The sequence below is a fragment of the Akebia trifoliata genome, chromosome 4, assembly GCF_017979445.1.
Source record: "Akebia trifoliata isolate Shusen 1 chromosome 4, ASM1797944v1, whole genome shotgun sequence".
NCBI lineage: Eukaryota > Viridiplantae > Streptophyta > Magnoliopsida > Ranunculales > Lardizabalaceae > Akebia > Akebia trifoliata.
Genome location: NC_141378.1, coordinates 286,848 through 301,175, shown reverse-complemented (window position 1 = coordinate 301,175; position 14,328 = coordinate 286,848). Strand labels below are relative to the sequence as shown.

At 35.5% G+C, this 14,328-nt stretch overlaps 1 protein-coding gene across 3 annotated transcripts; it reads left to right on the top strand.

Annotated features, from left to right (window-relative positions):
- Nucleotides 1-2,682: 2,682 nt before the first annotated feature.
- LOC147402680 (oxidoreductase, zinc-binding dehydrogenase family protein) lies at nucleotides 2,683-12,954 on the top strand. Of its 3 annotated transcripts, XM_086438009.1 has the most exons (12): nucleotides 2,685-2,968; nucleotides 3,077-3,292; nucleotides 3,726-3,821; nucleotides 4,332-4,457; nucleotides 4,726-4,814; nucleotides 5,680-5,808; nucleotides 7,964-8,084; nucleotides 8,401-8,485; nucleotides 8,599-8,708; nucleotides 9,570-9,721; nucleotides 11,223-11,319; nucleotides 12,267-12,954. In XM_086438009.1, the coding sequence occupies exons 1-12, from the start codon at nucleotides 2,888-2,890 to the stop codon at nucleotides 12,582-12,584; spliced, it is 1,620 nt and encodes a 539-aa protein (XP_086294135.1). In that variant the 5' UTR covers nucleotides 2,685-2,887; the 3' UTR covers nucleotides 12,585-12,954. The 3 variants fall into 3 exon arrangements, with proteins under 3 accessions (XP_086294136.1, XP_086294135.1, XP_086294137.1); XM_086438010.1 differs by lacking the exon at nucleotides 8,401-8,485 and having other exon boundaries at nucleotides 2,683-2,968; nucleotides 8,550-8,708; XM_086438011.1 differs by lacking the exon at nucleotides 4,332-4,457 and having other exon boundaries at nucleotides 2,688-2,968.
- The last annotated feature ends 1,374 nt before the right edge of the window (nucleotides 12,955-14,328 follow it).

Genomic DNA, 14,328 nt, shown 5'->3' with positions numbered 1-14,328 from the left:
AGATATTATGAATCTAAAATATGCAACAAACAGGGATGAGTGCGGATAGTTTGTATCTATCTTCCTAAGTTCAGGGGATATGTTTGCACATCAAACTCATCCAGGTGGATCTGTCCCCACAAATTGCTTGGTTACTTATTTGATAAACCACTGCCCAAAAACAGTCTGATTCAGTTACATTAATTGTCTTATAAGATGGCATTATGTGAGAGAGAGGCATAGAATTTGGTGATCAGTGAGCAAACATTTTCACAAGTTGGAACATGGAAGGTGCAGTGCATTTTTTTCCACTGACATGATGTATATGGGTATGATTCAAAAAAAATTATTGTCTTAAAATGTTTTGGTCTAGATATTGCAGTCTTTGGTGGTGAACAGAACGAGACATTGGATCTAGATGTGGTTGAGCTATTCTAATCATATTTGCAAATTCTTTTGTTCACCTAACTCTGATGAGGTTGGCTATTGCAATGCATTGAGATTTCACGTGCAGAGATCTTAGATGAAAGCTGAAGACACAAGAGAGGACCTGTGAAACAGTTATTTTTTTTTCTCGTTTGCACTGAAGATTCCACAGCTACCAAAGCTAGCATTTTAAGACCTGTTGAAGAACCTTCGATCAATTCCTTTGAACACCATGTTTTAATATTCGAAGGCGTAGAGCTTTCTGCTTCGGTTGAAACTTAATATGGTTATAAAAACTTAGTCTGAACGTTCACACTGAAGAGCAGGACCAATCAGTATCGTTGTTTATTCAACCATGCATATCTTGAAAAGGGAAAAATGATGTTATCTGTTACAATTCAAAGGAGAGGCATTTACTAGCTAAAGCTTACACATTTCCATGCTTTCTGATATCTGTTTTTGAAGAATGAGGAACCCACTACAGCGGTATTAATGATCTGAATTTAGGATATCCTGGCAGCTATTAAACTGAACAACAAACCATTGTATTAAAAGATATAGGTTGTTAAGATTGGCTCCATAAAAATTTAGCAACCTTAACCGAAATGATTATCGATCATCCCTAGTGAATTGTAAGTGTGTCCATGATTAGATTATGTATTTCTTTGTATTTATTAATATTCAATGTAATTGGGGAGTATCGAAGTCCAAAGCTTGAAGTAGCAAAAAGTCAAATTTATTATTGGAGATCAAGCCAACTCAAGAAAAGTGGAAGAGATGATGGAGGATCAATCCCAACCAACTCAAGCTGAATAAAATAAAAATAGTAAAGGGAGTGTGTGAGTGCCCATAAGATTTGGGCAACCAACATATATCGGGTCGACCGAACCCAAGAGGTGGGTTCTTCTACTTCTCTTGATGGGCAACTAGTCGGTTGACCCAACTTTTCTTCATGAGGCAACTGGGGAATTCTTGGGTCAACCGAATTCAAGAGTAGTATATATTTTTGATTCTTCAAAGGTGGATCATTGGGTTGACCAGGTGACATTTTTTTTTTTTTTCAACAAACTTTGAGAGAATCTCATTTCGTTTTTGAGCAAAAAATTTGAACGAATCCTATTTTGTTTGAACTGGTCTTCTAGTACATTTGAATAATTAGGGTTTCTGTAAACCCTACCTCTTGTCTCTATTTAAAGAGGGACTTCCTGAAAGAAACTCACCAATTCACCAATCTATCTCTTCTTTGAGAAAATCTTTGAGATAAGCCACTTATTTATTCTCTCCTAATTCTTTTCATAGGAAAATAATTCTGTGAGAGTTATCTCCATCTCCTCACCTATTATTATGAGATTTTCTTGTAAAAAGGAGATTATGAGCAAAATTTTCGGATCTACTTTCTAGATGCTTATTCTTCACAACCCGCGGTTGTATTTTTTTACTTCAAACATGATTTGTAGAGTTTCTTGTTGTGAGATCTAGAACGACTCAGGTGAAAGTCTCAAGCAAAATGTCGTGACAACGTACTTGCCATTCATTATAGACAATTGTAATCTAAAAGCATTGAATAAAAGACATCAACTCAAGTTATGAGCTTTCAAAGAGTGGAGTAGGGACCAAGATTATTGAATTATTATAAATCTCTGTCTCACCGGATGGTTTGAATGTTTCTAAACCCTTTTTTCTACATGATTTATTTTACGTGATCGTTGATTGTCTTTTATCTTTGCTTGTATAAGAAAAATTAAAAATTGGCAAAAGATTAGTTAAAATTAAAAGTTTGCACACTAAAATCTATGTGCGCTGTTTTTTTTAATGGTATGTTGAAAATCAGATTTACCAAAACATGTCTAATAATTTGACTCTGATCTCATTCCATAAGAATTAGAGTCCGACTAGCCTCTACTAAGATAGTGAAGGAAAAAAGGTCTTACTAAGCATCACCCGTCGTCAAGAGACTTTGAGATACTTTGGAACAAGACCTCGAGATTTGTGATTTCTCTTAGAATTATCTTTTACAAACTGGGGAGTCCTTGTGAAGCATTCATTCTGTATGACTGATGAATGCTTTTAGAACATATATGAAACCAGCAGGGGTGTACTCTCCCTACTGCATTGTTGATTTAACACCTCCCTCCTTTTGGTGTTGTTCACTAATACGCATACCGCATATTGGTTAGGCCAGATATTGCCACGTGCTCTCTTTTTTTATGGGCTCGTTGTCCAGACCTTTTTTTTAGACTTGCAACCTTCAAACCCTTCTTGAATCTTGATACGCGATATTGTTCGTTGTAGGGTTTCAAAGTTCAGAGAGTTGGGGAAAACTCATAGGCCACGTGCCAAAAATAGAGATGTAAACTTACTCTCCAGAGTACAGGATTTCCACTCCTTCGAATAACGTCACCGTTTGGGACGTTTAGTTAGACGCTCAACAACACATCGTGGAAGCAGAAAACAGAGGCACATAGAACACAAAGAGTCAATCATGGTGAAGGCTGTGATTGGAGAGGAAACTCAACTCAAATTAGCTGAAGAGCGTCTCTACAAGTCTACTGTTGCTTCTGAGGTATTCTCTCTCCCTCTCTCTCCATTAATGGATTTTCTTCTGAGACTGTCCTCTTCTCTTCTCTTCTCTTCTTTGAGGATTTCTGAATTGGGATTTTCGCTTTCGCAGGTCGGTCTTGTCATTGGGAAGCTTAGTTCCAGTATAGATCGAGGATTCGTATTTGATTTGATTCCAACACCACCCAATGATAACGGCAAGCCCGTATGTTCACTCTCTGAGAGCAGCAGCAAAGCCGATAAGAAAAAGGTTTCGAAGGGGAAATCCCATACAGAATCATCTTCTTTGGTGATCGATAGTGAGTGGGTTGCTGAACACGCTCGTCAGGTAAAATTAACAATTAATTTGATTTGTTTTTTGTTTTTTTCGATTCTGATTTTTCAATAATGGGTCTTAATTGTTCGGAATCTCAAGACCTCTTTGAGGCCGGAACAGAAATTTTGATTTTTTCCCCCTAAATTCTACAATTATTAAATATATTTTTTCTGGTGTGTAGAGAAATTTTGTTTATTTAGTAAATTATATTTGTATGACATTCGATGGTGTTGATTTGTAAAGAAGTGTACTATTAATCAAAATTTCTTCCTAGACACATTTGTAGTATTTAATTATGTTGCTATCTATCCTGCATGATATTGAAAAAGCACTCTTTAAGTCTGGACTCTGGAGTTGAGGCTCTGAATATATTGTGTTGATATGTAGAATGGTTGCATGGTATGTTGGTATGTAAAACATAATTCTAAGGCTATTGTTCGTTCAGGTCTCCCGAATGCTATTGGGTGGGATGAATGTAGTTGGGATCTATGTATGGACCACAGAGAGCTCATTCAAGACTTCTAGCTTAACACTTTGTCAGGTGCGTGAATTCATTCTGTTTGGTCGAAATGTTGCACTTTGATGTTTGCAAGTCATATTGTAGCGTATTATTTACTATTTCCTGAAATGTGTACTCCTAGTGGTATTTGCAACTCTTTATTAATAAACACTTAGGTAGGTACCTATGGTAGCTGTCATGTTCGATTTGTTTATTGTGTCCATTTTGTCTATTCTACAGTTGAAATGCTGATGGATTAAACCTGAATTTTCTTTCTTTACATCTTTAATGCATTCTTAAATTTAATTTAGCAATTTTATTTATAGTGTCAATTTTTTTCATATTCCTTTTGCATGATTTATTTTCGTCAAATTCACTCTCTAGACCTTATGGGTGATCTCTGCTCTCATACTCGACTTTGCAATCTCTTCCAGTGGAAGTAAATCTCTCAAAGGCAGTGGTACCTATTGAGAGTCGTAGATACATAACTCAATGATATTGATCCACAATTTTTCAATTTATTTTTAACATTTTATCTTCATATCTCTATAGGTTCAATTATGTACATTTTATATGAATGCTATCATATGTTGCGTGGTTGCCATCTATCGGGGACTCATGCCAAGCACACATCTTTTGACCACTAAGCTATTTTATCCAGTTTATGAAGGATTCAATGTAATTCCTCTTCTCAAAACTTTTGTCCTAGATTCAACCTTGGATTTGCTCTTGCAGCACTTGTAATTATTTTACTGGATTTTGAAAACTTTGAACTCAACCATCATTCTTTTATGTATAAAGTAACTAGAAAGATTAGATCTTATCTTATTAAATTATGTTTTTTTCTTTGATTGGTAAAGAAAAATAAGAATAAGAAAAAGTGTAAGGAAAATGGTTGTTGAGATGTCAACTGATGAGATGAATTAAACTAATTATGATTTTGCAGACGGTCAAGGGAGTTGCAGAAGCATCACCAATTTTTGAGAGTGATTTGGATGAAAGGTTGCTCATTCACATTTCTTATAGTCCAAGGAGGTAGTTTCCTATAGTCATTTCTTTAATTCTATTTTCTTTCCAAAGAAATCCTATTGTGTCATCATGACTTTCTAGATTATTTGTTTTAGACAATTATATTTGTATTTATGCATGATTATCTGCATGCTTTGTTTGTTGTATTTCTAGCTTTGTGTCTCACACTGTATCTATCCATCTCAGGCCATGTAAGTGTCGCTCATGTCCGCAATGATTCTATTGTTGGATGTTTTAGACATGATTTTTACCTACTCATTAAAAAGCTCAAGCTGTGGGCCTACCAAAATGGTCAACTACACTATATCAGTGTCTTTGCCAAGGTCTTAGGTGCTAAACTAGCAATTTAGAGGCATCATTTACGTGTTAAATGTTAAATGTCCAGCTGACACACTTGAGAACTTATTACCTAGTCAAGTTGGATGTCATTTTAAGTTTACTTATCCAAAAAAAAAAAAAAAAAAAGGTTGTATGTCATTTAGACTTCTTGGTTTAGGCTTAATCTGTTTGTTTAAGAGATGCCATGTGACTTCTTTTTGGTGATGATGATGTTCATTGACATGAAATCCTTGAACATAGGAAGACTCGTGCACATTATTAATCTTTCAAATATTTGGAAAAATCTGTCTAATATAGGTATGGCTATGGCTTCATTAATCTCCTTGAGTTAGAAATTAACTCTTATGCTTTTTCACAGTTAAATTTTGTGCTGCTTGTGGTTATCTTCTGCTGTACTGTTTTCATATGATATTTTTCTTTATATTCTACAAGCCATCATATTTAGCATTTCAGATTTCATATCTTTTGTTAGGTGTTCTTTTCTTTCTCAAACTTTTTTTGTTAAAATACTGACTTAGTGTTACTTGGATAGGTGGATCTGCAGAAATTGCATGCTGGATTCAAATGTTACATCGACTAGTCTACGACCTTGTGATTTCAAAATGGGGAGAGTATTAGCTTCCCTTCAAACTTTTAGATGCATGTACAACTTTGAAATAAGGTGACACTCATTTCCTTCCGTGTTTTCTTTTTTTCCTTTTAACATGGTGCTATTGTTACTTGCCGTACAAAAAACAATGATCCTTTTATTCAAACATGGAAACTCACTCTGTATCTGTAATTGATAAAAGTTATTGTTCTTGGTCCACAACCAAATGCTCAAAATTGACGTAAATCATCGAATATCTGAAGTTTTAAGGCCTTCTCTACTATGTTGTACCAAAACAATATTCATTGGTAGTCTAACTCTAAAAGCTGCGGTGCCATTCCTACCGGCAGAAACCAATTCTAAGTGGATCTGGATGAAGGAATGATTCCAATAGATTGCACCATACCACCTTATTATTCTAGCGGATTAAACAAACTATAGACCTAACGTTACTGACCCTCAAGTCAACATCTTGTATTTAATTTGGAATCATATTGATCAGTGTGTGAGTTGCTTATCTTTGATGTACCATGTTCACACACCCCACAACTGATCAGATATTTCAAGCATTGGTTCCACCATCCCATGTGATAATCATAGTCACAGAAGTGTCCAACTTATTTAAAAAGTCGCAATTAAATCATGATTTTCTTCACCAATTTAATCTCGATTTAATTAGGAACTTGTGATTAAATTAGGAAAAATAAAATATTACATTGATGTAGTAGTCAGAGAATATGATCTTGATGAAGATGACGGTGACCATTTTACCAATAAAACATAAGATAATAATGATGTAAATGAGTGAGGATGACATTGATTTTGATGTTTTTGACCAGTTGATGAATTTTAACTTGGATATATGATTGTTATATTTTGAACAATATAAATCTTGACTATATTGTGGACCAAGGGTAACTAGTTGTGCAAGCACAGTGAAATGAATATGGGGTTTGGTAATTGATTATTATACTTCAATATGGTATTTAATGATATAACATGAGAATACCACTTAGTAGGAACTATTACATAGTCATACCCTAATTTGATTTTTTCCGATGTTACTGAATCTTTTTGATTTTTCCTCTTGCCAACTTATTCCCAAACTCCGACTTGGTGACTATGGTGATAATAGAGAGATTATACTCTATAGTCTTTTGGTTTAATGCGGGCCTCCCCCTGAACTTAGAAGGCCATCCACCCCAACAAATTTAACTAAATTGAACCTATTTGAACTTCATATTTTAGGGTAGTTCGCCTATCAAAAAAATAATATATTTTATGGTATATTCATTACTTCTTGTCCATCCAAGTGAACTGTTAGAATTCACAAGTTTACATATCATCATACTAAATTGTAATCATGCCTTTCGAACTGTTCTACCGTCCTTGATTGAAGCTGATGATCAGTGCAAGCCATCATCTTCATGGAGCACTCTGTTCGAAAGCAATTTTAGCAATTACCTAACTTTCATTCTATAGGCTTGTAGGGTTTGGCTATTAGTAGCTATAGGAGGACTAGATAAGAAGGTTTTAATCAAATGATGATTTATTTGAGGTTGGAGCTCTGATGATGCTTGACACCCTTCTGTTTGAGGGTGATCACTGTGCTATGATTTTGAGAGTATTCTGGGTTCAACCTTGGCCTCTATTGCAATTTTCTTGTGATACCCTACACCATGACATCAATCTGGTTGAAGTTCCCAATTTATATTTTGATGAGACTTCATGACTTTTTTCCTTTGATTTTTTATGTTTCAAATTTCAATTAGTAGACCAATTCCATCTTCCTGGTTTTCAGGAAGAAAAAAACAAGGTTGTGTGGTTGGAAACATGGTAACAAAGTTTTGTAGTAGCATGTTTGCAATAATCATCAATCGTTCCTATGAAAGGGACATATCTAATTTCTGAAGCTGCCAGATGGTTCCCATCCTTTTCACATTTGGACCCTAGAATTGGAGAAGTCTTAATTATATTTTACGGACCAACAATTTTTTTGTTCATGTACGTCATTATTCTTTAACATCTTGTGATGAGATGCGGAGTGCAAGTATGTTTTATGATGAGGCTGGTGATGATTTCCTTTGCCAAGTTATGGCAGAAAAAAGTGCTTATGCAAGCTAAAATATATATTTTTAGGGATATTTTTTAAGTTTGCAGCTGTGGAATAATTACTTTCAGATTCTTTGTAGTGTTGCATCTCACAATTGTAGTTATATTTTGCCAGATTGCCCATATTTTGTGAGTATGCGTCGAAAGGGAGTACGTTGAGAGACATTCTCCAGGATGGAATTTCATTTCATGCCAAAGAGTTGAAAGGTGCAACGGCCATAATTGATGGAAATTTGGTAAAAGCACCACTGTGTATGACTAAACATTACTTTGTGTTCACCACATATGGCTACCTATATGAGAATTTTCTGCATATCATTATCAATTCATTCATAAAAATTCTACCATATTGGCTAATTCTAAACACTTGAAGGAGTACCATTTTCTTTTTTAACAATTTTGGGAAATGTAGCGATATGTTGAAATTAACAGATATTATTTATGTAATTCGATTATTATTATCAGAATGATTTGTGGAATGAAATATGTTTAATGGAGGAATATCTTTTCTCAGATTTGGTTAAATGAGTTTTTTCTTTCACATGTTCTTAGGTGGTTGAAGATCAACCATGCACTTCAGATGGTTTGCATGAAGTTGAATTGCTTTTACCATTCATGAAAGATTCACCAGCTGGAGGTGTATTTTCAGTTCTCTGTTAATAATCAAACTAATATTTATTTTTTGCCTTTGTATATTTCAGGAATATTTATTAACTCATGAAATGCTAACAAGTTGGAATTTGTGTAAAGCATGCAGCCAAAAGGAGGTTGTTGGCGTTGTTACCTTCAGTGGATCTATATGTTCTTTTGCATACTTAAGCCCAAAAGTTCCTATTTTACAAGCTATAGCTGATATAAAGGTATTTGGTAGTCATTATCTTGGGTTCTATTCTTGATTCTATATGCCTAACCATTATAGATTTTGTTCCTGTTCTAGAGCTGACATCTTTATGAGCACTGTGTCAATCGCATCTTAAAATTTGTTTCCAACTTAACAAAGAAAAACAAGAAATTGAAGAATTATAAAGTCCATAACAAAGGAGAGTTACATCAGGTTGTCAGCTGGTGTAAAAACTTTGCCACCTCCTAACTTACAATCACTTGACCCTGATTATTGTGGCTGTTTTCTATCTTTCTAAGTTCTAACCATATGATGTCAAGTGAGGAACACTAGTAATGAAGGGATCATTAACAAAAAACGTTGCCCCCGTCACAGTAGGATCTACTAATATCAACTTCAGCATGGTTAAGATACTTCTATGAGAAGACTTTGAGGAATTATTGAGAAAGCGACAAATATTTTTGGCTTTCAACTTTGCCTAAATGAGAAATTTCAAATTGGAGTTCCCACGACTCCAACCCTACCTTATATAGAGAGAGCATGGTAGGAACCTAATATCTTTGTTCTTCAGCTCTGTAACATGGATTAACATTTTAACATCAAATGTGAGCATTCTCTTGAGCGCAATTGAGTATGCGTGCAGTGTTTTTCAGTACTGTCTTTAAAAATTCAATGCCTACAAACCTGATTTTCTTTTTAATCTACCGATCCTTATTGGTCTCTTATGATAAACCACTTCTTCTTTCTAATGCAAATAGATGATTCCAATTCTTGAAGATTGTTTTTATTTTCAAAACTGTATGCAGTTTATTCTTTTTGTTGCAATTCACTACCTTGCTTTCCTTTGGTGTATTGAGAGACTCTGCTTTCTTTTGTTCAGGAGGATATCATCTTGAGTTTGCAGAGTAGACTAGATATAATCTGTGACGAGGCAGAGGGAGATATGGGTTCAATTATTGATGGTGGCATAGAAGCAAGCAATGATGTCTCAACTGAAAAATCCAACTCCCAACTTGTCTTGGATTTACTGAGGTGTGTTCACATAATAGTGGTGTATCATTTGATTATTCTTTAAGTGAGAATGCCATGAAGGTCGCAAAACTGAAAATGGTTCTCATCATAATCTTGTTCCATCAGTCAATACCTTTCCACATCGATAATAATCCGCTCGAGAACTTCTTTAAAACTTGATGAGCTAAGGAACACTACACTTTTAGGTAGAATCTACTTCAGTACAATATTTATAGGGATACCATATTTCCTGATGTCTCTTTTCGGACAAGAACAATTTAATGACGTGGTTTGTTGTGAAAGAACTCAGTAAAAGTCACAGAAGAAATTTTTTTTTTCTGTGATCAAAATCAATAAATAAATTGTGTAGTTGTAGGGCTTTCTTGCAATGCTCAGTTCTTTTACTTGAAAGTGTATAAGATCTCTCCAAAGAATATCAGTGATAGAAGTGAATGAACAAACAAAAAATGCACTTTTTAAAGGATAAGTGCGATTGCACATACTATCAAAATAAGTTTCAACAAGGGGTTCTCCTTGATTTAGATGTGTATGGAAGCAAAATTATGATTCTACTCTCTTATACACTAGGCAAAGTAATTGATGTTTCCACCCCAAGATTGTTGGCCACTTCCGAGAACTTCGAATGACTGCCTAGTGGAAGTCTTTGCTACAGTTGACCTTTCTTGAGGGGCTGAAGTCACGTCCGCACCAGGGGGTTGACATTGACATTGTTCCAGATGATGGATGGAATCAATTCAGTTCATAAGTTATATCATGCCACAAAGGACATCTTGTGATGTTAGGTCATGTTTTTGTTGTGAATAGACAAATGGTCTTCCATATATTTGATGTTTGAAGAACCTTGTGATGTATAATGGTGCTTGTTCTACTAGCGGTGCCATTTCCACTCGATCATGTTAGGGACATAGTGGCTTCTTCACACATTTTGTGGAGATGCTCTGAGAAACATTAAGAGGGTGCTCATGGCAGATGTTGCACATGGGGGAATAAATGCCTACTTTTTTTTTTGTCCTTTTAATAAACTTTTTCTTCTTTACTGATGATTTAAAAAAGATCCAAACAAATAAAGCATCTTATGGGCCTGGTTTTGAAAGCAAGAGTTATGTACAGCGATGCTGCACCTTTCCATGGTTTAAAGTTTTTCAGAATGTTTCTTCTGAGACCAGAATGAAACATTTAACATTGCGGATTGTCTTCGAATTTTTGGTCGAGACTCTCGATTTTCTCCCTACAAAAAGACTGCCTCAAGACGAGATTTTAAACCTTGCACCCATGTTAAGCACTTAAGATTATTTGTTCCTTAAACACTATACTTTGGCCTTGCAACTCCATCATGACCTATATTTTCTATTTGAATATCTATGAAAATTACCGGATTCTTTCATTCTCTTCTTTAGTGATACTTTTTTGTTTTGGCATATCTTACTGAAATATTTACTGCAAGGCACAACATGCAAGTTTTGCACTAACAAAATTAGTTGCTGCATGTATTTTGAAACAGAAAATCCTGCAGCCTTTCATTTCCTCGAAGAATTCTTGTTCCTTGGTTGTCCGGTGCCTTCATTTGTGACTATCTTCAACCATCAGAGACATTTGAGGTTTGTAGTAGCTCTTGTAAACTTTGATAAGGAAAAAAAAAACTAGATATCTGATTTCATTAAAACATGGATTGAAAAACAATGCTGTACCAAGTATAACTTTTTGTGGTAGATTTGGGTATTTTGATTCACTTTTCATTGCACATGTAGTGCTTCCCTCACAATTTGAGCATGTATCACTTCATAAAATAATCTTTGCTGCATGGTTACTACATCTGTGTCAAAGAGAGGTCAACTTCAATATATTATTGAAAAATATTCCTACTTCGGTGTTGACAAACCAAAAAACAGAGTAGAAAAAGTGATTTATTGTCCACTCATCAATGGATCTGACACAAGGTTAAAAATTTGGATGCCTAAAGTTGGTCTAAAATTTGGGACCACAAAACATTGGTTCGCCAAAAGTAAACGTGTCTTATATTGTTATTAGTATGCAAATAAATGATCAATTTTCACACTAAAAACAAAGTCCCTTCCAAGGGGCTTTGCTATTTGTGAAAACTTATTGGGGATATCATTGTTTGGGTTCCAAAGTTCTTTTTGAGGCCGCCTTTTTGTATTGACAGTTTCCTTGAACAAGATCTTAATTGTTAACTACCTTATGCAATGTGTTCCCACTCCCACTTCCTTGGCCTCCGCGGTAGAAATGAATTTTTCCCAACTCGGCTCTATCTTTTTCTCAAAGTTGCTCTTTCTCGGGTAGGCCTCAACCTCCTTGTTTTTTCTTTTAAGACTAAAAACGCCAAAATTATCTAAATTATTAATAAAATTTCATTTATATTTCAAGAAAATAAGTAAATTTTCAACTTGGCTGACAATCACTTCAGTTCTGGGTTAGGAGCAATGCAAAATATTTTCCTTCTCACTAATTTATGCATGTGTTCATTGATTATTATCTCAAATTGAGCATTCATATTGATTGTTCTGACGTGTATGTCATGCTCTAGGCTCTGAAAGATCATTGTAAGGAGTTGATGTCCATGGAAGCCCCAACAGACACCTCGACAATATTGGAACCAGAATTAGAGGCCACCGTGTTGACAACCAAATCTTTCTGGGACGTGGTAGGCTACAGTTGTTCAGCATCTGGATCTGGTTGCCACTCTACCACAAAGATTGAAGAAGATTCAACACTGAAAGGACGTGTCAAAGAATCTATTAAGTCTACTACTTTCAGTTCTACAAATGCTATTGCTATTCTCCTACTGGCAATCTTAGTTGGATTGGTGTTCTTTGTTCTTGACCGAACAAGCTCAGCTCATTAACTTTGGCTTCCCCATCTACTCATCAAGTGTATTTACAGGTACCGCATGGCCGATGTTGCAGTTCCCTCAAGTTGACATTGGTCTAGTGACAATCTATCTTTATAGAACTGTAATTGAGTTCTCATCCCATTTACAATGCCAATGTTCAGAACACTAGGCCTTGTGGCCACATTTGCGTTTCAAATTGTCATATTGAGCTCCTATCCCCAGCCCATGGAGGGGTGTGATGCTTTGCACATAAACAGATTGGGAGAATTGAAGAAAGAAAAAGTTTTCAAAAGGTTATTGCAATCAAGGAACACGGTCGAAATGTATGACAATTGCTTTCACATAAATAATTGCACGGAGTCTCAGTGCTTTATTCCAACAATGTAGTTGTGCTGCTGCTTGTTTCAGGAGAATTGAATCTCTTACAACGTGTTTGTTTGGCTGGTTATATTATCTGATTCTAGGAGTGGAAATACTAATCCTAGAAAAATGATTTTTCAACTAAAATTAACAGATAGCAAGAAAAAGGAAGTGCAGGTGTGGTTAGCGTGGCTATGTCCTCTAAAAGTGTGGGGAGTGAGATACCCACCTGAAAGGTGGGATCAACACAAATCTCTCCTCTGCAACAATGGCATCAACAGCTTCGATTATCAACCAGAGCTTCGACATTGATTGGCTTGCCAATGAGATTAACTTTGTAGGAAGTTGTTTTCAAGCTTGATCGAACTTGGGAAAGCACATCTTCTGGATTTTCTCATTCTTCTTACAATTTTAGGGAGAGAAAAGGTGGGGGTGAACATTTTGTGCAAAAATCAGCCCCTTCTAATTGGGTTTGAATTCCAGTGTTTCAAAACCTTGAATCCTTTGCATCATTGTTGTAACCTTTACACATCAAGTTTGTATGCATTTCCTTCAACATTCGAGAATCTATAACCCTACTACTGACATTCAAAAGCCTCTCTACATAGCTTATTTGGTTCTGTTCTTGGGGAAATTGTAAGACAAAACAACTAGGGAGTAAATCTTGCAAGGGTTTTACGCTAGCAAGAGAAAACCCTTTTCAGGTTAGTGGCCTCTTTTTTCAGTGCGGTCACAAACCCTCACCCTTTATCTGGGCTGGGAACCAGCTATGCAAATCTAATGCTTGCACGGGTAGAGTTGGGCAACTGGCCAAGATAATCTTAAGTGTGTGTGTGTGTGTGTTTTCCGAATATGCAATCAAGTCTGCCATTAATCTCAACAAATTTGATCAATCTTTATTTGAAATTATTTTTAAAACATTAAGCTAGGGATATCTGTTTTCTTTTCCCCTTTTAAAATTCGCAATAGTTTATATGCAACAACCCTTGTTATGCTTGATGCAATTACTTTTAGTGGGGGTTGCTAATCACCCATTCCAAATCAGTTGGGTGTGTTGAGGCTTCACAGTCACACCTTGTCAAATCCTTGAAAGATTTGTGGACTTATAATCTTCAGTGTGGTCTTGGTAAAAGCAGAAATGATTTTGCACTTCATCTCATTCAACAGGTTTGGTTTATCAATATAATTATTTATTTGGGATAAGGCTTATGATAATGATGAAGAATAGTGCATGGGTTTGGTACCAATGCACTTGAAATCCAATCATTATGGGTCCCTCACCCCATCCATCAAAATTTGTTTTAATTTAATTTGATTTGACCATCTATGCTGTGTTGACCTGATAATTGTGACTTTGGAGCTATTCTGCAAGGTTGTGATATGTTTTTTGGCAATA